This window comes from Mobula hypostoma, chromosome 17 (genome assembly GCF_963921235.1).
Source record: "Mobula hypostoma chromosome 17, sMobHyp1.1, whole genome shotgun sequence".
NCBI classification, from domain to species: domain Eukaryota; kingdom Metazoa; phylum Chordata; class Chondrichthyes; order Myliobatiformes; family Myliobatidae; genus Mobula; species Mobula hypostoma.
In genome coordinates, this window is record NC_086113.1 from 33,258,566 (window position 1) to 33,283,998 (window position 25,433).

The window sequence follows — 25,433 nt, forward strand, 5'->3', positions numbered from 1 at the left end:
AACCATCCTGTAGATATCCCCTAAACTGAGGTACCCTTTCAAAATTAAAGTCGTACTTTATCATTACTTATTCGGTTTCGATTGTTATCCTTTTTTTCTTCCATTTGCATCAGCTCTTCATCTGTCAGTTCTTGGTGATGGGATGCCAAAACCTCTTCAACATCATGTTCGTCAGCTTCCACAAGCCAAACTCATGTTGTCCCTACTTCGTTCACCACGATCAAAACGCTTAATTATGTCTAGTTTTACTGTAAGTGTAACACCCTTACGAGCTCTTTCAGGCTTTTCCGATACCGTAGAACTCATCTTGCAAACAGCTGCTCACAGGCACGTGTTAAAGCAAAGCAGTTCCGAATCCGGGGGAGAGCGGCTGCTCGGGTCGCGTGGCCTTTTATCGCTCGCTGATTTTTTCGCGCGCTGATTTTTTATCGCGCACTGAATTTTTTTTCGTAACAGTGAAAACACCTTCTGAAAGTGAAACCAGGGTACTAATGTAGGTCTTTCGTAACAGTGAGGTTTCGTAAAGCGAACGTTCAAAAGGCGGGGGACAGCTGTAAACTGTAAATCATTTAATCTTATCTGGTGTGTTGTCTGTTATTTGGGCGGGGTGGGGTACATCACACAGCATCCACACAAACTAATTACCCAGTTTGGCAGGGCCGAGGGCTGTTTCCCTAGACGACAGCAAGCCCAGCAACCCTGAGGTTGGCCAGGGGGGATACATTGTGTGGGCATTCGTCCGGAGTTGGATCTACTGGTATGCTGTGTGGTAGACCCGTTTAAATTGGTAATGTGTGTCTCTGTGGGTTATTTGCTGGTTATTGCTTTATGCGTGGTGGGTGAGGTCTTTGTTCGAGTTCAGGCTGGCATTGACGGGTTGGAGGTGGAACTCGGGGCTGTCCATACTGTTGGGAGAGAGAGGAAAGAGTGGTCTAATTTGGAGGTAGTGTCTGCGAATAAATGTTCTAGCTCTGGCAGGCTCCGCCTGGTGTTTGGGATAGCGTCCACCCCAGAAGGGGCGGAGGCATGCGAGACGTGGGCGGAGCGGATCTCTCAGTTGTTAATGAGTGGCAGTGCTCGGTTAAGGGAGAGCGACAGGGATTGGTTGAAAGTTTGAGTAGGCAGGCTGGTGACGGTGTTAGAGCTGTCAGGTTCACTTACACCGTAGTGACAGATGTCAGTTATTTGAAAGAGGAGGAAAGTTTTCAGTGTATCTTCTCTGGCTAGGAGGGCGGCTAAATTGCTTGTAGTGCCAGGGGGATCATTTCAAGGGATCAACCCCTCCTTCAGTTGTTCAGCTGATCAGAGAGGTGTCCAGAAACTTAGTGGAGGCCCAGTGGGAGAACGGTTTGGAGTCTCTGGGGAAGCACGTTCCCAGCAATGTACCAATGAACTTCCGAAAGGAAAAGACCCTATTCCTGAAGGCTTAGAGGGACTACGCCCCAGGGTGCCGTTACGGATAGAGGGAAGCGATGCTAAAGCCATCCTCGACCCTGGGGCACAGGTCAAGTTGTTGTACAGTTCGTTTTACAACCGGTGTCTGAAGCATTCACCCTTGACAACCGTAAGGGCACCAGAGATTTTGGGTACCAGTGCCAGTAGTTATCCAGAAGACGATGATTGGTTAATGACCCTGGAATTCATGGGGGCATTGTCTGGTTAATGACCCTGGAATTCATGGGGGCATTACCAGCGTGTCGTGTTGCTTCTGAGGACGTGTGTAGCAGCCTTGAGCCGGTACTGAATTTAAATGAGACCCAGCAGTGGTACGGCCTGGGGAAAGTAGCTGAGGGTGAGACCCTCTTAGTAGATGCTCCGAACTACCACGAGGTAGAGGAGTTGACCGCTGAAGACACCTCAGTGAGAGAGAGGTCGCGGCAACTGGACCCTGGCGGCGTGGAAGATGAAGGCAGCGTGTGTGTGGATGATGCAATGTGGTTTAATGTGCTGCATCTGAGGAGTGGATGTTGCCAGATCCCGAGGAGTGCGGCTGTTGAGCCAAAGACGGCCGTTATTAGTTCCCTAGGATTCTTCCAATCCGAAAAGATGCCCAAGGGCATATCCAGAGCCCCTGCATCCTTCCCGCGGGGCATGAGGAAGACCATGGGGGAAGTGAAGGTGTGTGGAGTTTTGACGTATGTGGATGACCGTCTAGAGCTTGGATTCGCCTGGGGGGACTATGAGGCGAGGCGAGTGGCTGAGCCCGGGCGACAGAAGCGAAGTGTCAAATGTGGAGGAGTTTTTGGCCGGAGGAGTTTGGTGCAATGTGAGGAAAATGACCCGACATACCAGTTGAACTTCCTGGTGTTGGGACAGACGGTGGTGGACCAGGGGATGGAAACCCAGGTCGTCAATCTGAATGAGACAGAGGGAAGAGAGGGGATTTTCACCGCTGAACTGAGTACTCAGAAATGCCGGCTGGGGACTGAGTGCCGCACTTGTGGGACGACCATTGCAGACTTGGAATTCACGCTCATCAACGTGGAGAAGGAGCAACGGAATTCCGAGCCAACACTGTGGTCATGTATTGAGAATTAATCCAGCGAGCAGAAACAATGACCCACCTTCGAAGGGATCAGCAGAATCTCAAGATGTCGATTCAGAAAAGATTGGAAGACTTACAAGTTGGGGAAGATCAAGGAAGTGTTCTGACTAAGGCCAAAAGAAAACTGAGAGCCCAGGGAGGAGAGTTTGACTACACTCCCGAGGAGGTGAAGAAATGGAGGACAGATCTCGGAAAAGGGAGGCGGACGCTTGAAAGGAACCTGAAGATGACTATCGACAGTTCAAATGAAGTGGAAAAACTGAAAGTTGACCTGGAAGACGTCCTCAGGAAGAAACAACCGGAGGTTGAACATCCTTTAACTGCTGCTTTTCAGGTCAGGGAGGAAGAAGCTGGTGGGGTAACTGCGTCCCAGATTGAGATGGCCAAGAACCCTGAGTCAGAGCTGCTGAGGCTGTGGCGAGAGTTGAAGGAGTCCCCGAAGAAGCTGACGTCTTGACTGCAGGAGGCTGAAGGGGTAGCCCCGGCTAAATGTTCCAGTTTGGAGAAACTCAAACAGCAGCTACCGATCGAGGAAATAGGGAAGAATACGGATTCGAAGGATGATGTGCTGCACATGTGGTACATGCTGCCTTTTGCTAACTTCCCCGTGATTGAGGAAGAGACTTTTGGCCTTTCTCCCACTGAGTCAGGTGTAGTGGGGAGGGCTAACTGTGGGCAGTCGGAGTTACAGCAGGACCAGGAAGGAAAAGAAGCGGGGCCCCGGACATGGGACAGGGGGCTCCGAGTTGTAGTGGTGGCCTGAGTGAGAGAGGAGTTGGCAAGCACGCCCGAGGTATCCCTAGTAGTGTCTGAGCCTTTTGGGTTTAGGTGAGGGGGTACGGAGGTCTCGGAGGGTTAAGAAGCTCCCAGATAGGTTGGCCTATGTAGCGCCCATGGGACGGGCGTAAGGTCCACTGTTTGGGGAGCACTGTCACTGTGTGCATCTGTGTATGTGAGTGTTGGGTGTCTGCAGGACTGCTTGGCGAGTTATTTAGAAGTCATGAGAACATGACTTTATTTGGTGGGAGGAGAGTGTAAGGGGGTTTCGTTTTTTATGTTACTGTGTAGGCTAATTAAAATGCAAACAACAGGAATTCTGCAGATGCTGGAAATTCAAGCAACATACATCAAAGTTGCTGGTGAACGCAGCAGGCCAGGCAGCCTCTTCCTATAGATGCTGCCTGGCCTGCTGCGTTCACCAGCAACTTTGATGTATGAGGCTAATTAAAATGGCTTCTTTGTTATGTTATACGGGAATGCTTCTTTGTTATGTTAAATGCTGAGAAAGTTTTGCGTTAGCAGCTTGTTGTGGGTTAGGCGGTGATAAGAGGATGTTATGAACCAATTGGGATAGTTGTTATGACTTTGGTGTATCTGGAAGGTTTGTATGTGAGGGGTTTTGAAGTAGAAGGCGGGAGAGAGAGACAGAGGATGGAGAAGGTGCTGTGAGTCTGCTAACGGGGTTGGACCCTGAGTGGGGCGTTCAGCGAGGAGGGGAGACAGAGACGGACTTGTGTGGAGCGTCTGGTTGACCACCGTTGTTGGTCCCAGGCAGCCGGTCGAGGTGGTCCAAGGGGTCGCAGCGTGAAGAAGAAGGGTCCTAAGCTCCAACTGTTTGTGCATGAAGAGATTGAACTTTGATAAGTGTGGTGCCTTTTATTTTCCTTTTATATTCTATTCTCTATTAATTATATAGTTCCAGTAATATCAATAAACTGTAAATCATTTAATCGTATCTGGTGTATTGTCTGTTATTTGGGCAGGGTGGGGTACATCACACAGCATCCACACAAACTAATTACCCAGTTTGCCAGGGCCGAGGGCTGTTTCCCTGGACGACAGCGAGCCGAGCGACCCTCAGGTTGGCTGGGGGGATACACTTATGAGTTGGGAATAGATAGTTCAGCCAATGCCTGGTCTCAGAGTTGTCCTGTCTATTATCCATTTTCCTATTTATTTCCCCAAAACAGTTTCTCTTACACATACACATTAACAGCCTCTTCACTCTCTCACCAGCCATCTTCACAAGGGGTCATTTACAGTCACCAATTACCCTACCAATACCCTGTGGAGCAGGTTAATAGATAAGCATGGTAGAGATAGATTTCTAATCTGTAATAGAACCAGGGGTTCTGGAGATAAGGCAGGAAAATGGATTTGAGGGAAGCTGCATTGGCCAGGATTTTACTGAATGGTGGAGCAAGCTTGTGGGGACAAACAGCCTTCTCCTGTTTCTTAGTAACACACACAAAATGCTGGAAGAACTCAGCAGGTCAGGCAGCATCTATGGAAATGAATAAGCAGTCAACGTTTCAGGCTGAGACCCTCCTTCAGGACTGAGAATGAAGAGGGAAGATCCCAGAACAGAACAGAGGGGGGCAGGAGGGGAAAGAGGCTAGCTGGAGGGTGATAGGTAAAGCCAGGTGGATGGGGGAGCCAGGAGGAAGTGATAGGCAAGTGAGAAAAGGTAAAAGGTCAGATTGGGGAATAGACAAAGGGGGTGGAATTTATTTTTTATTCCTTTTATGCTCTTCTGTTCTAAAACTTTCATGGCCATGAGTGTCCTTGATGATGGTTTCTAACATTGCCATTTCTTTCATTACTGCCTCTGTTCTGATCCATTTCTAGTTGCAAACATTTGGCAATGTTATAGTTTAGACTAATGATTTTTTAAAATTTTCTCTTTTTATATCATTGTCTTCCTTGTTTGATGCAAATTGTTCTAGCTGAACATGTACAGGATATATACGTTTTTTAAAAAATCCAAAACACTTTATTCTGTTTGCGCCACCACTTGTCAGTCAATATTAATTCCCTGTTTATCTGTTTTCATTAAAAGACTCAGTGGACTCTCTCCATTCCTCGGGGAAGATGACAATGAAACCCTAAATAACATTATTGTCTGTAAGTGGGACTTGGATGATGAAGAATTTGAAAATGTTTCTGAAGATGCCAAAGAATTCATATCAAAACTCCTCATCAAAGAAAAGGGGTAGGTTATCAGTTAATTTTCCTAATGCATCTTACAATCAATCAGCTGTTGGTTTTTGCAGTGTTGACCTCTGGTGGTCATATGAAATGGTACTCTGCAATGACTTTTTTCACTGGGACACCAAAGAAATGGAAAATGCTCTTGAAGTGGATGAAAAATTAAGAAATTTAAGTCAAGTATTAGAGCAGATTTTAATGTGAGGACTAAATAAAAATGACTCGAAAGATTAAAGCTCAGAAAGCTAAGATCAGAATCAGGTTTACTATCACTATCCTATATGAAAAAAAACATTGTTAATAATTAATTAATTTAGAGATACCCTGAGGAACAGGCTCTTCTAGCCCACCAAGCAGTGCCACCCAGTAACCCACCAATATCACCCTAGCCTACTGACAGGGTAACTTACAATGACTAAACGACTTACTAACCAGGATGTCTTTGGTCTCTGGGGGGAAACTGGAGTCCTCAGGGGCAACTCATGCACACGTGGAGAGAATGTACAAACTTTCAAACAGAGGACGTTGGGGACTGAATTCTAAATTCCGATCTCCCGAGCTGTAATAGCATTGTGCTAACCGCTTCCCTGCTGTGCCATCCTTTACAGCAGCAGTACAGTGCTAGGACATAAAATTACAATAAATTTCAAAATAAATAGTGCAAGTTAAGGAATAATGAGCTGGTGTCCTTGGGTTTGTGGACCATTCACAAATCTGATGATGGAGTGATGGATTGCTGAATCATTGCATATGTTATTTTTTTAAAAAAGGGAAATCTCTGGTTACCGCCATATCGTTAAATAGAGCTGAGCCAGGAATTTGTGGAAAGGTATGAGCAGCAATAAGTTGGTTGAGATGACTACCAAATGTACCAAAGTGTAAAGATTCAAGAACAAAGTTATAAGGGAAAGATTTCAAAATAGATGCTAAAGGACAAGTAAGAAAGGCAATTGCAGTGTAGGAATGGAAACAGCTCAAAAATCTTTCAAGTCCTCTATATGAAAGTACATGAACAAGCATATGAAGAAGAACAAAAGCTCTGGATACACAATGCCAAGAATGACTTATCATTCTAAGGAATAGTTACAGCTGCCAAGCTGGCTCAGAATCTACAGTGGACTGAGTTTCTTTTCCCACCTCATTGCTGCTGAGCAGTCAGTAGGAGATAAATTATACCACTTTCATTTTTGTTAGTTTTAAATATTCTTAAGCTGAAAACTTATGTTATTAAAAACTGTTACTGTTCTAATGTAAATTTGGTTTCAGGATTAATTTATGTTTAAAGAATTGAAGCATGGTGTTTCATTTTGTTTGAAAATCCAATGGATTGTCTAATGTTCTGGCAGAATTTTAAGTATTTTGCACCTATAACAACTCCAGTGATATCAAATTTGTACAAATGCTGTGGCTCTGTTATACATTGTACCATCAAATCTACTGTGTATCAACTGCTGTCATTTTACTTTTTATTTTCCTTCAGCTGGAGAATAAGTGCAAATGAGGCTCTTAAGCACCCCTGGTTGTCAGACCAAAATCTTCACCACAAGCTTGGTTACAAGGTCCCTGTCTTGTTTATAAGTGTTATGAAAGCAGTACTGTATACGTATACCTGTACATTGGCTTTGTCATGCTGCTCATGCCCTTGTACTTTAAAGGTCAAACTGGTGTACATGAGCAATAAACATTTATGCAAATACAGAAATACTTTTAATTAGTTTCTGTATTTCATAAACCTGGGCCTTGGTGCATAAGAAAATATACTCAGTATTGTTTTATTAATACAAACAAAGTCATGTCACTTTTGACATTTTGCCTCTTTTCAGCTTGTACGGAATGCATGGCGATCTGCATGAGTGATAGATGAGGATGTCATTCAGGGCACTCATAAATAAAATAGCAAAAGCAGTCTAATATTACCGTCAAGGGCAATTAGCTGCTTGATACCCGCATGAAGCTTGACATGATATAAATGATACATTATCGCTGCTGTTTCCATCTTTCAACAGAGCAGATTTTACTTTGCTTCATACTACAGGTCATCCATGTTTACAAAATTACAATTATCATCCTTGACCTTTAACATGGAAGCGTCCTCTGCTGTTGAAAATTGCATGTTGCACTAGTTTGAACATTTTATGTATAGGTGCAGAATTTTATTTTTAAATTCTAGTTTATAACCTTCAAATAAAGTTACTTCAATGTGAACATTTTTAAATCACATGAAGATTTTCTACTTCTTGCAAGTAAAATCTCAATGATTTAAATAGGATATAGAGCTTCATTTATACTGCGGCTTGCTATGGTTTTTCCACAATTGCTACTTGCATGATATTGACAAAGCTTATGCATGGGGCACACTATACAATTTGAGTTGCTGATTGCTTAGTCCATATTCCTAAATAGCTTAAAAATATTTTATAGTGTGCATATTTTGCATGTTAATTTCAGAAAGGTCTTAATCCTAAATTAACATATTTTTTGTTTGTGAATCTGAATTGCTATTTGCAAACAAAGTCATTTCTACTCCATAAACTATACATATTCCATTTGCAATCTGACTTCTCTCCCACTCGTTCATCCCTGTGGTGATCATTGCAATTTACTGCAACATTTGGTTAACAGTTTGTCTATCAATAGCTACATCATGAGCTTGCTTATCTCCTACAAGAGAACAAATAGGAATCTTATCAATCTTCTCAGTTTCAATGCTAACTGCAGAACTTGTGACATCAGTGGGTTGACCTGGCATCGTTAAAGGAGACGTGATAACTGATGGTCAGAATGCAGTATTTGTTTCAACGACAGCTTCTAGAAACACAGGCAAAGGCAGCAACAGGTGCACCCGAAGCACAGCTTGAATCAGGGAAGAGAGCATTTTCATCTGAAAGAGGATGGGCATCCCATTTCAGGCCCAGTCCTGGAAACTGGTCTGCCCTGAATGGGTCTCGGCCTGAAACGTCGACTGTACCTCTTCCTAGAGATGCTGCCTGGCCTGCTGCGTTCACCAGCAACTTTGATGTGTGTTGACCTGAATAATACATGTTTTGTACTGACTCCAATGTCAATTCGGCACCTGATGTTGTTGAAGAGATTTCTGCATGGATCTACCAAAAAAGCATGCTTTAAATAACTTCCTGGTGAGTGTGGATTCAGAGGATCAAGGGAAAATCAAAGATCACTGCCAATCCATGTTGAACCCCATTCTAATTGCCTTCACCCATGTTGCACATCTAAGATTCACCGCCAGCAACGCTGAGGCCCCAGGTTCACAGCAATTTTCTGTCAGCTGCCTATGTATTGTTTGAAACTCACCAGTTCTGTGTCAGTGAAGCCAAAATCCGAAATAGGTTGCACTTTGGGCCTGACTATCCCAATGCCGGGATGATCTTTGGTGCCAACTACCCATCAAGAACCTATCAATTTTCAAAACTGCACTCTCTTTATCAGCAAACAATTCACTCAACTTCACTTAGCCCATCATTGAAATGTTCCCATAACCTATGGACTCAGTTTCAAAGACTCTTCATCTCATGCTCTTGATATTTATTGCTTAATTATTCATTATTTCTTTCTTTTTGTATTTTCAGTTTTTATTGTCTTTTGCACAGTGGTTGGTCATCCAGTTTGTGGGGTCTTTCGTTAATTTTATTACGTTTATTACTCTATTATGGATTTATTGAGTATGTCCACAAGAAAGTGAATCTCAGAGTTATATATGCAGACATATATGTAGTACTTCGATAATAAATTTTACTTTTCAACTTTTTTGAACATTTGAAAATTCAGCTCATATTGACATGATTACATTCGAGTGTGCTACTACTCGGACTAGAATGGAATGGCAGTGTTAATTAAGAAAGAGTATTGGTGAATCAGAACTTTCGAATTCACCTGTGCACCAAGAAATGGAAGTTCTAGAAAAATGTTCTGTGTGCATTTATTTAAAAAAAAATCAATATTAAGAAGATCAACTTTTAGTTGAATTATCTATTGGGTGCAATAGGTAATTTGCAAGCTGAAAGAAAAACTGAAATCACATTACGAATGAACTTGTGTCCATAATTCAGAAATTATGGTGCTGTTTTCCTTGTTTATCATCTGCAGTATATTACTGTGGTAAACTGGGCCCGAAAATTTGTCGATGATACCAAGATTGTGGGTATAGTGGACAGTGAGGAATACTATCAACGTTATCTGGACTAGCTGGGAAAATGGGCTGGAAAATGGCTGATGGAATTTCACATAGACAAGTGTGAAGGAGGAGTTTAATGCAGACGAGTGTGAGGCATATCGGGTCATAAAGGGAGTATTTAGCACATCGGACTTTATAAATCAGAATGCTGAGTACAGGAGTTGAGATGTTGCACTGAAGTTTTATAAGATGTTGGTGCAGTCAAAGTTGGAGTATTGTCTGTAGTTCGTGTCACCAACCGATAGGACAAATATGAATATGCTTGAAACAGTGCAGAGAAAATTTACGAGGATGTTGCTGGGACTCGAGAGCCTGAGTTATAAGGAAAGGTCAAATAGGTTAGGACGTTATTCACAGGAGCAAAGGAGAATGAGGAGAGATCTTATAGAGGTATTCCAAATTGTGGGGGGTATAGAAAGGGTTCATACATGCAGGCCTTTTCCCCTGAGGTTGGGCGAGACTAGAACGAGAGGTCATTGGTTAATGGTGAAAGGTGAAACATCTAAGTGGAGCCTGAGGGGGAACTTCTTCACTCAGAGGGTGGATCAAGTGCTAACAGAGGTGATGGATGTGGGTTCAATTGCAACATTTAATAAAATTTGAATAGGTGCAGGATGAGAAGGATACGAAAGTCTATGGTAAGGGTGCAGGTAGATAGGATTAGGCAGAAAAACAGCTTAGAATGGACTGGTTAGGGCAAAGGGCCTGCTTCTGTACCATAGTGCTCTATGACTCTAAATATTGGGATTGATGGAGCATGCTTTAAATATTACTTTATCAGTACCTACTATATTGTACCAGGTATGACTTGCATTATGAAATGAATGACAAATATTTCAATCTTTTGCTTACTAAATGGAGCATGTATATTACTGTGATATTGGAGAATAATACATTACTCCTCTCATTGAATTGCCCCTGATTTTCCATTCAGTGAGATCAATGATGATCTTTTACCTCTCTGTCACTCTCCCCGCTTATCTCTTGATTCCCACAATAACCAAAAATCTATTAATTTGATTATTATGCATTCCCCACCCTCTTCCACTTATTCCATTCTCTACTGTCCTCTCCTATCAGATTCTACCTTCTTCAGCCCTACACACCTTCTACCTTTCACTCCCAGCTTCTCACATCATCCCCGCCTTCCCCTCTCCCCACCACCTTATTCTGCTTTCTGCCCCCTTCCCTTCCAGTCCTGATAGAGGTTCTAAGCCCAAAATACTGACCATCTATTTCCCTACGTAGATACTGCATTATCTGCTGAATTCCTCCAGCATTTTGTCTGTTGAACTATTGATTTGAGATGTACTGTATGTGGCCCAGAATTTTCTTTGAAGTGAAATCATTCCAATGGAAGCTGTTTCCACATGTCAAAACTCTCCCCTCATATTACTACAGGCTTGCTGATCTTTCCTGTAACCGTCAGCTCTTTCCTAGCTCATTTGTGAATGTTGAATGACAGCCAATGGAATGGCAGCAGCATGCTCCCTCAGTCTGGGCGCTCTGTAAGTTAGTGTTGGCGCGCAGCCAAGTGGTTAAGGCGTCGGTCTAGTGATTTGAAGGTCGCTAGTTTGAGCCTCAGCTGAGGCAACGTGTTGTGTCCTTGAGCAAGGCACTTAACCACACATTGCTCTGCAATGACACCGGTGCCAAGCTGTATCGGCCCTAGTGCCCTTCACTTGGACAACATTGGTGGCGTGGAGAGGGGAGACTTGCAGCACAGGCAACTGCCGGTCTTCCATACAACCTTGCCCAGACCTGCGACCTGGAAACCTTCCAAGGCGCAAATCCATGGTCTCACGAGACTAACGGATGCCTGTAAGTTAGACCAAGATTTATGAGATTGAATCCTGATATGGAGGCCTAGATATTTGCTCAAGGCAGGAATAGAGTGGGAAGAAGGGTTTTCAATTATGAACTCTGGAAGTATAGATTTTCTGGAATTCTCAGAGACTACTGATTATATCTCAACCTTTTTTAACAGGTTCCCTGGTAGCCAACCGTATTAGCAGGGTAACAGGAAAGTAGCTATGGAGATCTAAGTGTATTAGTCTAACATCTGTTGTGGTGAAGTTGGTGAATTCTATAAATAGGGACAAAGTGATTGAGCACTCAGGGAAATTTGAGCTGATGAGGAGAGTGAACATAAATTCTTAAAGCTTAGTCATGTCTGAATAACATAATTGAATTTTTGAGAAAGTAACTAAAGCATTAGGGAAATAACAATGTCAATATATGTTTAAATGGACCAATAAGGTTTCACATTTAAAATAATCAGTTTAAAATTAAAGTTTATGGAATTAAAATTAGTTGATCCGTTAAGGAGAACAGTTTAGTGGTAGTAGAGAATTAAGGTAATAGACATGTATTCAGTTTACAATGAGGTGATTAATGATGTCATAAAAGGAGCAGAACATCTGTTTATAGATAATAATGCAATAAAAAAAACAGATACCCAAATTTGTTATGACACAGTGTTGGTTAGTTTGCATATGTGGTGTAAATAGGAGTACAAGTTACAAATAGACACTGATAGAATAAGAGGTGAGAATAAACTGTGGCAAATGGATTTAAAAACAGTGAAGTTTGGAGTATAATTTTGAATGCAATAAAAGATTGCTCTGAATATTTTTAAACAGTGGTACAGCTTGTAATAATGGATGCTCCATGGAAATTTAAAGCTTTTCCATAAAATATTGTGGCCAAAATAAAGTAACATTTAAAAATGTGGAACTGGTTAGCCTTTACAACTAGAAGACTACAATGGAAAGGTGGAGTGATTAGGGAATAGGAGGCAACATGAGCAAAGTTCTACCCAATTATGCAATACCTTCACTATACTACACCTGCACCCTAGGGAGAATATATTGGCCTTGAAGGAATGCAGTGCCGAGTTTTCAGAATGTACCTTAGATGCCATGGGTTAGATTATGATCAGAAATTTTAAAATCTAGGCTCGGGACATTAAGGGTTTAGGAATGATTTGATTGGTGTTTTCAGAATTCTGAAAAAGATTGATCCTGGAGAAAGAGCAAAATGTTTTCCAACAGGTATGGTTCATACTGAGAAACAGGACAAATGGGTCAGAAGAATATATAATGGGTAAGAACAGCCTAAAACTCTCCCTCAAAAACAGTAAGCATTAGCTCAATTAATCATCTTAAACCTGTGATTAATAGGTTAGTGCTGGAAGGTACAGTATATGAAGAAATAGTAGGTCCAGGGATTTGGATCACGATCTGGCCTACTTTCACTGAGTAGGGGAATAAACTCAGCAAGTTTCCGTACTCCAAAATTCCCATGTCAGAGAACAAGATTGCTTCTGAAAGTTGGTTTATTTTAACAGAAAATTAAAGTATCAACAAGCTACACATGAAACATTCAATCCCCTGTTGCAATGTAATTATATCATAGCAACCAGTTCAAGTTGAGTGGGTGGTGGAGATGAGGATTGAAAATAATCTCAAAATGTTAGCTGTTTGCGTCTGAATTAAAATGTCCATAAACTCCCCAGTTTCATGATAGACCCAATGTAAACTGATAACTGCAGTTCTGGTTCACCTCACGTTGTTGAAACCTTAGTCAAATTACAGACTGAAAATTATGCTACAAAAATGGCTTTGATTTACGGTTGTGGAACAAGTTTGCAAAGCAGATTTTGCATTTCAGCATCTTGATTGTAGTCTTCCACAAAGCATTGGCCGAGGGTCTTTAAACATTGTTTAGAATTCTTAAAAATGACAGCAGTTAATCGTGTGAAATGTCCTTGCGTGCTTACATTGTTTAACTTGGTTTTGATTTTTTTTTCTTCATCTACTATATCTATTTTTTTTTAAACTCTCAGCCATTGCATTTTCAAGTACTTTCATTTGTTATTTCTGAACAGAAATGTAAAATACAGTAACTGCCCCATACAGGTAACCTTAGTGCTTCCAGCCTGCAAATGGATGCTTGGAGCTGAGCATGGGTTTGTACTATGGATTGTAATGAAATTTTTAAATGATATACTATATTCTGATATTCACGTAGTTTGGATACTCTGCCTTTTTGACAGCTAGTATTTGTTGCCTCACTCTTTCTCTCCCCCACTCTTATTTGTCATCTTCCTCATAAAACGATGTGTGAATCATTGTCATCTCTCTGTCTCTTGCATTTTATTCTCTGTTACCATTCTCAGGCTGCTTAATCAGGCACATTAGCACTGGGCACAGTTTCTAAGCTGTGTGGGAAAACTTGGAAAATCTCAGCAGAACTTCAAAAAGGAAATGCAAAGAGCAGCAAAAATCCTCATGTTATAAGTGCTTTCCAATTTCAGCCATACATCAGCCTGTGTCAGTTTTTCCACTAAATGTGGCAATTCCAGTAAAGATAGGAACACTTTCTTCAAGAAGAGAATGCATAAATACTCTTAAAAAGAACAGTAATGAATGGAAAGTGGCAGCAGAATGAAACCAACGGGTTGCTTTTCCAAAGACCTCACTGAATAGTTAGGTTGTGCTGCATATTTACACAATTCTCTTCAAAACTCTACCCATATTTCAATGGAATAGAATACTAAATATGCATGGGTCAGAAATGTATTGCAACATTTAAATAACTTCATTCATAGAATAAGAACTTCCTTAGAATTATATTCCGCCCCCAACTGCTGCAATTTCACTGAAAATGCAACGGAAACCAAAATTCTTAAAACTTGTTTTAGCTACCGCTGTAGCTTTGGTAGAAAAGTGAGGAAAAACTGCAGGGGAAACTGCAAACATGCAGTGTCTTCTTAGTTTACCCATACAATACTTTACTCTACCCATACAATTCTTATGCCTTGTGGATCACAAGGATATTCCAAGCCATAATCTTTGCCGAGCTTTTTGTTGAAGTGTGAATACAAAAATGAATTTGCTTCTGTGGCTAGTGCACACTAGTTGACATCCTAGCCATGGCTGGAGATGTCAGTTATGCATGTACTTAATGCACATAATGTTCTTGTGCTTAAATTTCATGCTCTGATTCAAGTGCTATAAATCGCCAAAGAGGCCTCGCAGTGACTTGATGCATGAGACTATAGTTTGTTTCTGTGAATGTTACTCTTGTTTTTTCTTGCTGCAAGTGTAAGTGTGTAAATGCCATTAATGAACTTTAGAAGATCCGTAACACCAACAAACTGAAAGATGATATTCCTCTTCTCTTTTTTTGTGTAGCGCAAGAATAAGTGCTGCTCAGTGTCTAAAACAACCCTGGCTAAATAACATTGCAGAGAAAGCTAAACAATGTAAGGTTCGTCTCAAGTCCCAGATCCTTCTTCAGAAATACATGGTGCGACGGCTGTGGAAGGTACAACGACAGCTTGCAATAGAACTGAATGAATCATTTCCTAGTTTTAATGTTGCCCTTCGTTAAGGTGAAACCACGGACCTGAAGTATGGCCCGTGTATGTAAGGATAAGCTGCTAAAAGCCAAAGTGAAAATTTTATGGGGAAAAATCTGATCTCTCATCACTGGTGGTTAACCTAATGTACAATATTGACTGCCATTTGGACTCGCTCCTTAAATGTGTTTCCACTGGAATATGAATAGTGGATGATGATAAAGCACATGTTAGCAATAGATTTTATTCCTCCTCAGTGGGTTCAGTGACTATTTGGGCAGATTCTTTTAGAATTCGGGTTGCCATTTCAAGAAGACTGATTTCCAGAAGTTCTTACTGGAGATATTGGTGATATTTTTTCCCGTTTCCCTCCATTCTGAATTTATAAACTCTCCAGTACTTACCTGCTATGTTCCATTGGGAAGATCCACCAACACTAACAGCAGGAGGAGATTCTAATGCTTCAGGATTACAACAACTAGAGGGGCCTGAGTCTTGTACTCTAAGGCAGGAGGGGAGCTTTACCCACCACCGGGAGTCACTGAGCTAAGGATCACTGGCTTTAGTCATTAGATGAGGGCACAAAGTTTCTATTTTCATAATTCCTCTTGTGCCATGATGAGGCCACCCTCAGGGTGGAGGAGCAACACCTTATATTCCATCTGGGTAACCTCTAACCTGATGGCATGAATATCAATGTCTCCTTCCAGTAAAAAAAATTCTCTCTCTTCCCCTCTTCTTCTATTCCCACCCTGGCCTCTTACCTCTTCTCACCTGACTATCAGCTCCCTCTGGTGCCCCTCCTCCATCCCTTTCTCCTATGGCCCACTTTCCTCTCCTATCAGATTCCTTCTTCTCCAGCCCTTTAATTTTCCCACCCACCTGGCTTCACCTATCTTTCCCCTATCCCCGCTTATTTATTCTGGCATCTTCCCTCACCTTTCCAGTCCTGAAGTAGGGCCGAAACATCAACTGTTCATTTCCATAGATGCTGCCTGACCTGCTGAATTCCCCTAGGATTTTGTGTATGTTGCTTTATAATTCCATTGCTCAAATTTTTTTCCTTTGGGTTTTTGGATTTAGCCAAATGCAAAATCTGTTTTGAACTGGTAGCCTTTTAAAATGCAATCTTTTTTTAAAGCAATTTTAAGAATTTCATTCATATAACTAAAAGGGCTACTTTCATGTAATTTGGTTAAAGCTGCTGAACATTATGTTAAAAAGTTCATATAACTTTAAAACATTATAAAAACACCAGGATGTTAAACCATCACCTATGAGTACCTTGATTCTAAATTAATCAACATTTAAAAAAAAACTTCTTTTGTTAGAATTAGGCATGATAACTTTTTTGGTAAATAAAATTAGAAATGTCATTCAAAAACTTCTAAGTTATGTGAATTAGCATCTTTGGGGTTGAAAGAAACCTGGTAATTTTGGAGACATGTTCAAAGGCCTGCAAGTACAATTAGCAGAAACTTCAAAAATTGATTGGTTCATTCTAAAGTTACGGCCAATTTTGTTGAAAGTCCCTGCTTCGAGTACAACACGTAAAATGTTAGCAAAACCGGTTGGAACCTCAAGTTGCCCTGAAGGTAAATTGCAACGAATAAGTATTTATTTGCAGCTGTTACGATAATTTTTAAAAATTGTACTAGCAAACAACATTAAAATTGAGCAGAAGGTAGTTCCTCTGGGTGCCTCGCTAAGGAGGTAGTCAATAAGAAGGAAGCTGAGATAGAAGGCCTAGTTTAACTTCTTGTCTTACTTACATGCCTGCCATGGCTACTCTCAACTTGAAAGCCCAGGAAAATCCCAGCGATCTTGAGACAAAGTGAATAGGACAGACTCAGTAATATGTTCTTTTGCTCTGTTTTCCTGAAATTCATGCTAGGGCTCTAGGACTTCCATCGGGATAAAGTCATGGAAATGATCCCTAAATCCCTAGTACATTAACTCCCATTGCTATTTTAACGAGGACAACACTGCCAATGAAATGGTGGAAAGGTCTCAAACCTCCATATTTACTAGATATTCCTACCTTTATGAGTGTGTTTTTTTCACTTTAACCCTTCATAAGGTAATTATTATTATCATTTGTACCTGAACCCTCCCAAAAACCTGCCGGATCATCTCACAAAATCCTTTCACTAATGTCAACGCCACTTGCAACCCCTCACATACCCACCACACACCATCTCGCTGCCCTGTTCTCATTAATAAACCTATAAATTTGTTATCACCCAGTTTCTCATATTGCTCCCAGGAGTCTGCACACTATGATCTGTGATCCCATGAAATAATAGATGTAGCAATTTCATGCCGGAACACCACATGTCTGGTAATATTTCCAGATGCAATTTTGAGTCTGGAAGCAGCAGATTTTGCAAATGACTGTGCTTTTATTTTGCCAAATCAACATTTTCCAAAACAAAAATGTTTAGTACGAGGGGTGATTGATAAGTTCGTGGCCTAAGGTAGAAGGAGTCAATTTCAGAAAACCTAGCACATTTATTTTTCAATAAAGTCCCCTTCTACATTTACACACTTAATCCAGCGGCTGTGGAGCATGCGGATCTTGGACCTCCAGAAAGTGTCCACAGCATGGGTGATTGATAGGTTCGTGGCCTAAGGTAGAAGGAGATGAGTTATACAGCTCTCGTTGCGTGAACATGTAGTTCAACTTTTTGAGTGATTATGCAGAAAGTTTGAAGTTAATAACTCATCTCCTTCTACCTCAGGCCACAAAATATCAATCACCCCTGATGAGTGTGTAAATGACTAAGTGTATAAACGTAGGAGGGGACTATGTTGAAAAATAAATGTGCTACGTTTTCTAAAATTGACTCCTTCTACCTTAGGCCATGAACTTATCAATCACCCCTTGTAATCCAATTTCTTTTAGCTCAACCATATTGAACCCTCTACCTACAGAGACAAAAAGGCATATTGATCACATCTGTGGGTCATATTTCAGTCTGAGTTACTATCTGGCTTTTGCATTGTTCACACAAGTAAGTTATGTATTAACTTCATTCCAAGCCTTGCACCAATAGTAATGAAATTTGCATGTGTGATGGATAAAGCTAATAAATTTAAAATTTTCTCAGAAATATCTCAGATACATTTGAAAAACTCTCTAATATATGTTGTTCTTCATTTTTTTCTCTGCATACTATGTAATTAGATGTGTATTAAATGTAATTGGATGTTGTGAGCTCACATTTGGTGTATAATGAAGAATTTGTTAATATTTATTTCTCTTTTGTTCTGTTCTCTTGTTACTGCATTCCACCTGTAGCTCAGGACATGGTGACAGTATAAATGGTTTTGCCACTTTAATGCCACTTGAACAACTTTAGGTAAATTGCTTCTGGATAAGCCAGGTTCTGCAAATCTCTCCATCCAAGATGTGTTTTTCTTTCCAATAATAGCTTTTTAATCATAAATTCATTAATTAACTGAATTAGGTATTGCTGCTTAATTCTAAACTAGTCCTGAACTTGAAGTAGTGAAATAATTCCATTTTCACTCCCAGCTGTTTCTCGCATCTCCAAACCTGAATGCTTGGAACCCCAGTGAGCAAAGCAGTTCTGAATTGCCTTACTGTTCATTTTTGCCAACTATCAGTGAAAAAAAACATTGCTTTTTGAACACAAACATACACAACTGATGTTACTTAAAAATTGTTTGCTCTAAGCAGGGCATAGTGTCTAATGGCCAAACAAGTGTGCGTGACTGATGCTGATTAGAACCTGTTTGGCAACAGTCTGCTGACCCAATTAAGAAGTGCAGTGTCCCAAGTGAGTGAAGGGAATCCCATCAATATTCTCAATTAGTTTTGTTCTTTACGAGTCGTCCCAATCAACCAATGGCCTATTTAGCTGGAATCCACTGTATATTTTATTAGTTTAATTATGGGTAGAGTAGGAATGAATATTCAGTATCATGGAAAGAATTTAAGCAAGTGTATGTAGAGAAATATGATAGAGGTTAATATAGAAAATGAATATTTCTGACATGTCAAAATAGGTGAATAAACTTTCCTTAGTAATGGAGCCTTTACACAAACTGAAGATTGGCTATATCGAAAATGGTCAGTAAATGAGGTGGTATTAATGGAGCGAGAATTAAAGATGACATTTCAGTTCAACGACTTTTCACTAGTTCTAATACTGAGCAGCTAAAGACTTTCAACATCTTCTAGTATGATTTCAGATTTTTAATGTCCAAACTATTTTACTTTCTTTGTACCTAGGTTGAGTAACTTCACAGAGATTGAGGAAAAGGAAAGAATGTTGGTAATTCTTCTTTCCCAGCACAACCCATCTCCAAAACTATCCAGAAACAATCACAAATTATAGCACCTTATAGCAGATTGAAATTGTCAATTTTTCTTCTTAATCTTCAAGCTGATCCCCAATGTGCTTTAACAACAGATTTTGAAAATAATTGCAATGATTATGGAGGAACTGAAAAAAGTGCTATCAGATTTATAGTGCTTTAATACATTGTGAAGTAACTAGTTCCTGTCAGACATTTTCAGCAATGTGACATCTTTGTGTCAGAAATGATGCATGTCTCTTTTTTACTGATACTTCTGACAAATTCTGATGTGACAAAGATTAGATGGTGTTCTCATTTCATTTTTTTATCCCTATGTAGAAGAATTACTATGCAGTAACTGCTGCAAATCGATTGAAGAAACTCAGTGATTCTGGGGCTTTGGGCCCTGCTGAAGTATGAGCTGCCACTGACTGGACCTACTGCACCTTCCCTTTTCAGTCAGGACATCACCCACTGGATTTGCCTCAACCTTGTTGAACCACATTTAGTTATCCTTTCAGTAGAGCAGTTTAGATTTAGAAGTATGTGTTTGGGTAAAAGTAATATGATTCATGAAAACTTATGGGCATCATTTTGATTTATTCATTCTTATACCACAAGAGTGGCAGTATGGTTTGATTGTAGTTATTTTAGTAAAACTCATTATATTAATTTTGCTGCAATTTTTATGCAATTAAGCTTTGATTTGTTAATGATGTGTAATTATCATTTTAATGCATCCCAAAACTAAGTGCTAGGGACAGCAAATACCCCCAACACTGCTAGTTTTCATATCCTTTGCAATGAAATGCCAGGTTGGAGAAACTGAATTAAATAAGGTAATTCAGATCTTTTAATGTTTTTGTCTTAAATCGCTGCAGATCTAAAACAAAACTTCAGTCAAAAGAATGTAAGGGAAGTTTTTTTTAAGTATATTTTCAAAGGTCTAATTGGTTCTGATCTGGCACAGAACGTCTGCCTCTACTTGAACCTAATAACACTGGTGTACTGCCACCCTCTTGTGGCATCTCTTTAGTTTCACCTTTTACAGATTTACAGTTCCTTGAACTGGACATTTTACAAATGCCTGGGTGCTCAAGCTCTTTACCAGAGAGTTGAATGGAACATTGTGATTTTTAAATTTGTTATTTTACGATTATTTTGCCTCAGTTTTACTGTGACATTGGCATTGCAACAAGTTGCCAAACATCTAGTGTAATTTGTCATCTTGTTTCATTGAGTTTTTGCATTGCTTAGGCCTGTTATGACCCATATTTAAACCTCAGATTCTTGACTTAAGTACCAACTTAAGATAGGCAAATGCAATGATTGAAAAGACAATTGATTCAAACTTTTAAGTGTATACTTTTGTCATAGGTAGTCAAAGTTCAGTCTCTGTGTCAGAATCCAGAAGTGTGAGAAACTGCTTTTGCTCTCTGCCATAAGCCCACTCCCCAACACCTCCCCTCCTCTAGCCCCCATACCTCTCTGACAATAGCAAGGGAGTGTAACAAAGCTCCATTAACATGATTCTTAAAAGTGCACTATGATATTGGAATTCCAAACAAACCAAATTGTCTACACTCTAACCATTGTGGATTTTAAATTTAGCTGAAGTTCTCTGCCTAGATGCAATCTATGGGTGAATAATCATGTTAATTTATCTTGACAGAAAGAGGGGCTGTTCATCAGATACTACTTTCAGTTATGCCTGAACATAATTAGAATTTTAAGGGGGAAGAGGAATGCAGGGTAATGCTGTGATTTCCCTTTCTAAGAAATTGTAATTCTGTATTATTATAATTCCACTGCTGCTGACATTTGGCCAGATTTATCCACTATTTAACATTGGTTTTCTTTGTAGTGTGTCATTGTTTTTCTGTTGGACAGTGGTAGTGTTAAAACGCCGTACCCTTGAAATTATTGCTCACATTAAGTCTACTGAACAGAGGCAGAGGTGACCCCATGGAAAATGATCAGACGATAGACAGTGAGATAATGAGACCAGACTCAGAGGGAAAAGGCAGAGATCCTAAGGAAACCCCTGAAGAGAAAAGTTCGAAGGCACAAGAAATTACAATTAATTTTGAACGAAATGGGACGATAAAACATTTTTTAAAATTACTTTCTTTGCGATTGGATAGCCAACAAAACCAACATTTACAACCAAGAGAAAATCTGCAGATGCTGGAAATCCGAGCAACACACACAAAATGCTGAGTTCCAGCATCTTGTGTGTGTTGCAAGGCCAATATTTATTGATTATCATTAATTGCTCTTAATTTGCATAACTTGCTAGGTTATTTCAGTGGACATTTAAGAGTCAACCACACTAGAACTGGAGTCAAATATAGGACAGACCAGATAATGTCCTCCCCTGAAAAATATTAATGAATGAGATGAGTTTAATTTAAGAAAACAAACAAACATAAATAATAATGTGCAGTATAACTTAATAAAGCTTATGGCCTTTTAAAAAATAGATCTTGCAATTCAATTGTATTTCTTACAGGAGAAGTTTTGGACAATGTGGCATTCAAAAAGTATGGCAAAGTCTTATTTCTGACGGGCTAATTTAAGTGAATTGTATACCTAACTTAATCACATCACAGGTAACAACTAAGTTTAAAGACTTGCTTTCACAAAACATTCTGTTACCCTCAATTTGCAAAAGAATTTATGGTTCCTGTATCATATTTTCTTTCTAATTTAAACTGAAACAAGCAAATTAAATTGTAACAATGTTTTCAAAGCTACTGAAACATGATACATTGTTAGTGAAGAGCAATTGGCTTGAAGTATAATATTTCAACGTTCCACTTAATCTCACTGTGTTTTCACTGAGGATTATCTGATTATTTTTTGACTCTTGTAAGCCCTATTGAGTGTGGACATTAATACAGTTGTTCAAATATTATCAGTTTACATTTTCCAATTTACAGCGTTTTTGAAATCATGAAAATCAAATTAATATTTGGCTGTTTAAGTCCTGAGCAATTTAGCAAAGTTCATATAAATTGTGATCACTAGGAGCTATTAAATATATTTATTTTATAAGGTAAAGCATGATGTATGCATTATGTAAACTGTGCTAAAGTGACTGCTGTGGTTTAAGATGAATATCTGCATACATTAGTAGTATATTAGCAAAGTTAGAATCATAATGTCTGTTCAATATGAGAATCTCAGAGTGAACACTGCATGCTTGTTCTACAATTTCTGAACATATTAATTAGATATGACAGTGAAAAGACTGAGAATGGAGCTAGAGGTATCTTATTACACCATTCTTATTATCCTATTGGTGTGGAAGCCAAGTCACTATATTTAAAGCAGAGGTTCATAGGTTCTTGATTAGTCAGGGTGTCAAAGGTTGTGGGGAGAAAGCAGGAGAATGAGGGTCAAGAAGGATAATAAATTAGCCATGATGGAATGGTAGAGCAGGCTCGATGGGCCGAATGGTTGAATTCTGCTCTGATGTCTATGGTCTTATGGTCTTATTACAAAGTCTGCTGAAGTTGTTTAATTGAGGTAATGTAGATTTTCGATAATAGTTTTAACATACTCTAATTTTAATGAGTTTTAGGAAAATCAATCAGAACCAGTGAAAATGTTTGATTCTGTGGAACAGATAAATGTAGGTTGGCTTAGTGTCAAAGCAGTTGAAAAACTATGGATAAGTATTTTTACATCATCTACCTTTTTGCAATTCTGCATGAGGAAATATGCTGAAGCCAATTCCTGGTACCATATTACATAATTTCCTCTATCACTATTCAAAATATCTTCTAAACATGAATTATGCTGCTTGCCCAAGTTGAGAAACCAGAGAGTGTTGTCTTTACCTTCCCTGAAGGCCTGACTGTCAACAGATAACTATCTAGTGTGGCATGTCACGTTGGAAGTGAAGTCCATCCATGATGTTTTTTGCCATAGTTGAAATGCTGATGGTGTTTAATAATTGGCAGTACTGACTGTGCAATCCCTTTAGGATGTACTGGTGTTGGGTTTCAAGACCTTTAAATGTCACTTCAACATTGACCCTCATAGTAATGTGCCCTTTATATCTTCATGCAAGACGGAATTTGCAAATGTACGCATTTTCAGAGCCATGTGAGCCTTTGCTTTTCTGTGAATGAGCCAAGCTTTTTACAGTTGTATGATTGTTCTAAATAAAATTTCTGATATTTGTATGTGAAATGGTGATGTTTGCAACCAAATAGTCCTCCCCCCCGCCATGATTAACTAAGACAACATTCTACAATGATTAAAGGATTTCATTCCAAAACATGATTTTGAATTCAGTGGGAAAGAGAAAGACCACCGTTTTGCAGATTTCAGAGAAAGAGTAAAAGGACACACTGTAGTTGTGGAATTAGATTTTTGAAGATTCTCAGATTCTTGTAATGAAGAGTCTGACCAACCCTTCCTGACGAAGGGTCTCGGCCCAAAACGTCGACTGTACTTCTTCCTATAGATGCTGCCTGGCCTGCTGCGTTCCACCAGCATTTTGTGTGTGTTGCTTCAGTAAGTGTTTTGTTGTCATTCTGCCACTAGAGGCCAGTAGTGAAACTCCTAATAGGGTAAATAAGATTTCTTTGCCTAATTCTCAGCAGTTTTATCAGACTGGAAAAAATGGGAACAATTTGGAAAGCTGTAGTTACTTCTCCCATTTCTGACTCTGTTCTCCTGCTAGAATTCTTTTCTCTGGGGCTCTTCCACAATGAATTTCCTGTGGGAACCCGCCTGGAATGTGGGCATTGGGACACCAGTGTAGAGACTAAGCAAGGTCTGTCCATTAAAATTTGGCATGCAATAACCTCACCAGCAATTCTTACAGGGATCACTGCTAGCTGACCTAAAATCAGGAAATCACTTGTTTCTTCCAAAACTTTTGCCCACTGCAGGCTGCCCATGAACCTTCCTTGGTGATTGCCTTCCTCCCTTTAACATGGAGCCTTTGGCTCTGTTGTGCTTTAAGATGGGTAAAACATTTCTTCCACTACCAATCTTCACCATCAGTGTCCCTCACAACCTGCCTCCCCCACTTCTATTCATCCCTACTATCTCCCATGGTCCGTGAGCTTTCTCTCACTGGTAGACGGGAACTCACCAGTATTGTGCTGGCACCTGGTGGAGAAATTGGCTCAGCCTTTTACCCAGGACTCTGGACATGTACATCAATTTTAATGCTCACTCCTACCCTAACTAAAGATGATGGTGAGTAAGAAAGCCACGTGTTTCCTGTCCTCTGGCTTTCTTAGACCATATATATAGAATAAGGTCTGAAAAATGAAGAATATAGGGAAATAAAGGGAAAGTGAAGTTGAGGTAGAAGATTAGCCAAGATGGTGAAAAAGATTTTAGAAGTCCCATGGACCGTTCCAACCCTTACTTCCCATGTTCAAACAAATACAGACACCAGTAATCTTTATCTCCACACTGAAACAGCAGCTGGGAGTGTGCCAGTAACTCTAGGAGCACATCATCATCACTTGACATCCCATTAGAGGGAGAAGCCAAGATTAAGAAGCATTTATCGTCATGAGGCTCCAAGTATGGGTCATTCTGCGAATTTCTATGTTTTGAGACATGCTCTTCCCAAGCTGTCTCACTTGCAAGCACGTTGATTAATAATGAAATATTGCAAATGATATAAAACTTGCTAATTTGCTTAAAATAAAGTCTTTACCTCTTTGCTTTGTGGTTTCCAGCTCTGATTTAACAGCTATTACACATAACATTGGGAATCTTTGTTGCGAGTTCACTAATATCGTAGTCTTTGGAGAGTTCTGAGGAATGTGTTTCATCGTGTTATGTGAAAAATGTTTAGAGACTCAAGCTATGGATTTGCTCTTCAGCCCCATCCACCTGGCTAACACGGCCCCAGCTTGCTACAACACTTCTAAAAGTCAGGTTATTATATCCGCAACTTGGAAAAAAAAGGCAGCCTGGCCCTCAGCCACATGGACTCTGCAGAGCTGGAGAGCACAGTGCACTTCTGTTAAGGACTGAAG

General features: G+C 40.0%; 1 protein-coding gene across 4 annotated transcripts in view; it reads left to right on the forward strand.

Annotated features, from left to right (window-relative positions):
* LOC134357922 (myosin light chain kinase 3-like) overlaps positions 1-25,031 on the forward strand; it is a 207,110-nt gene extending 182,079 nt beyond the window's left edge. For 2 of the 4 annotated variants that reach the window (XM_063069700.1, XM_063069697.1), the window contains 3 exons: positions 5,385-5,537; positions 14,924-15,056; positions 19,756-25,031. In XM_063069700.1, the coding sequence (XP_062925770.1) occupies positions 5,385-5,537; positions 14,924-15,056; positions 19,756-19,836 (367 nt within the window). In that variant the 3' untranslated portion in view covers positions 19,837-25,031. The remainder of the gene's footprint in view (positions 1-5,384; positions 5,538-14,923; positions 15,057-19,755) is intronic. The other 2 variants (XM_063069698.1, XM_063069699.1) reach the window with 2 other exon arrangements.
* The last annotated feature ends 402 nt before the right edge of the window (positions 25,032-25,433 follow it).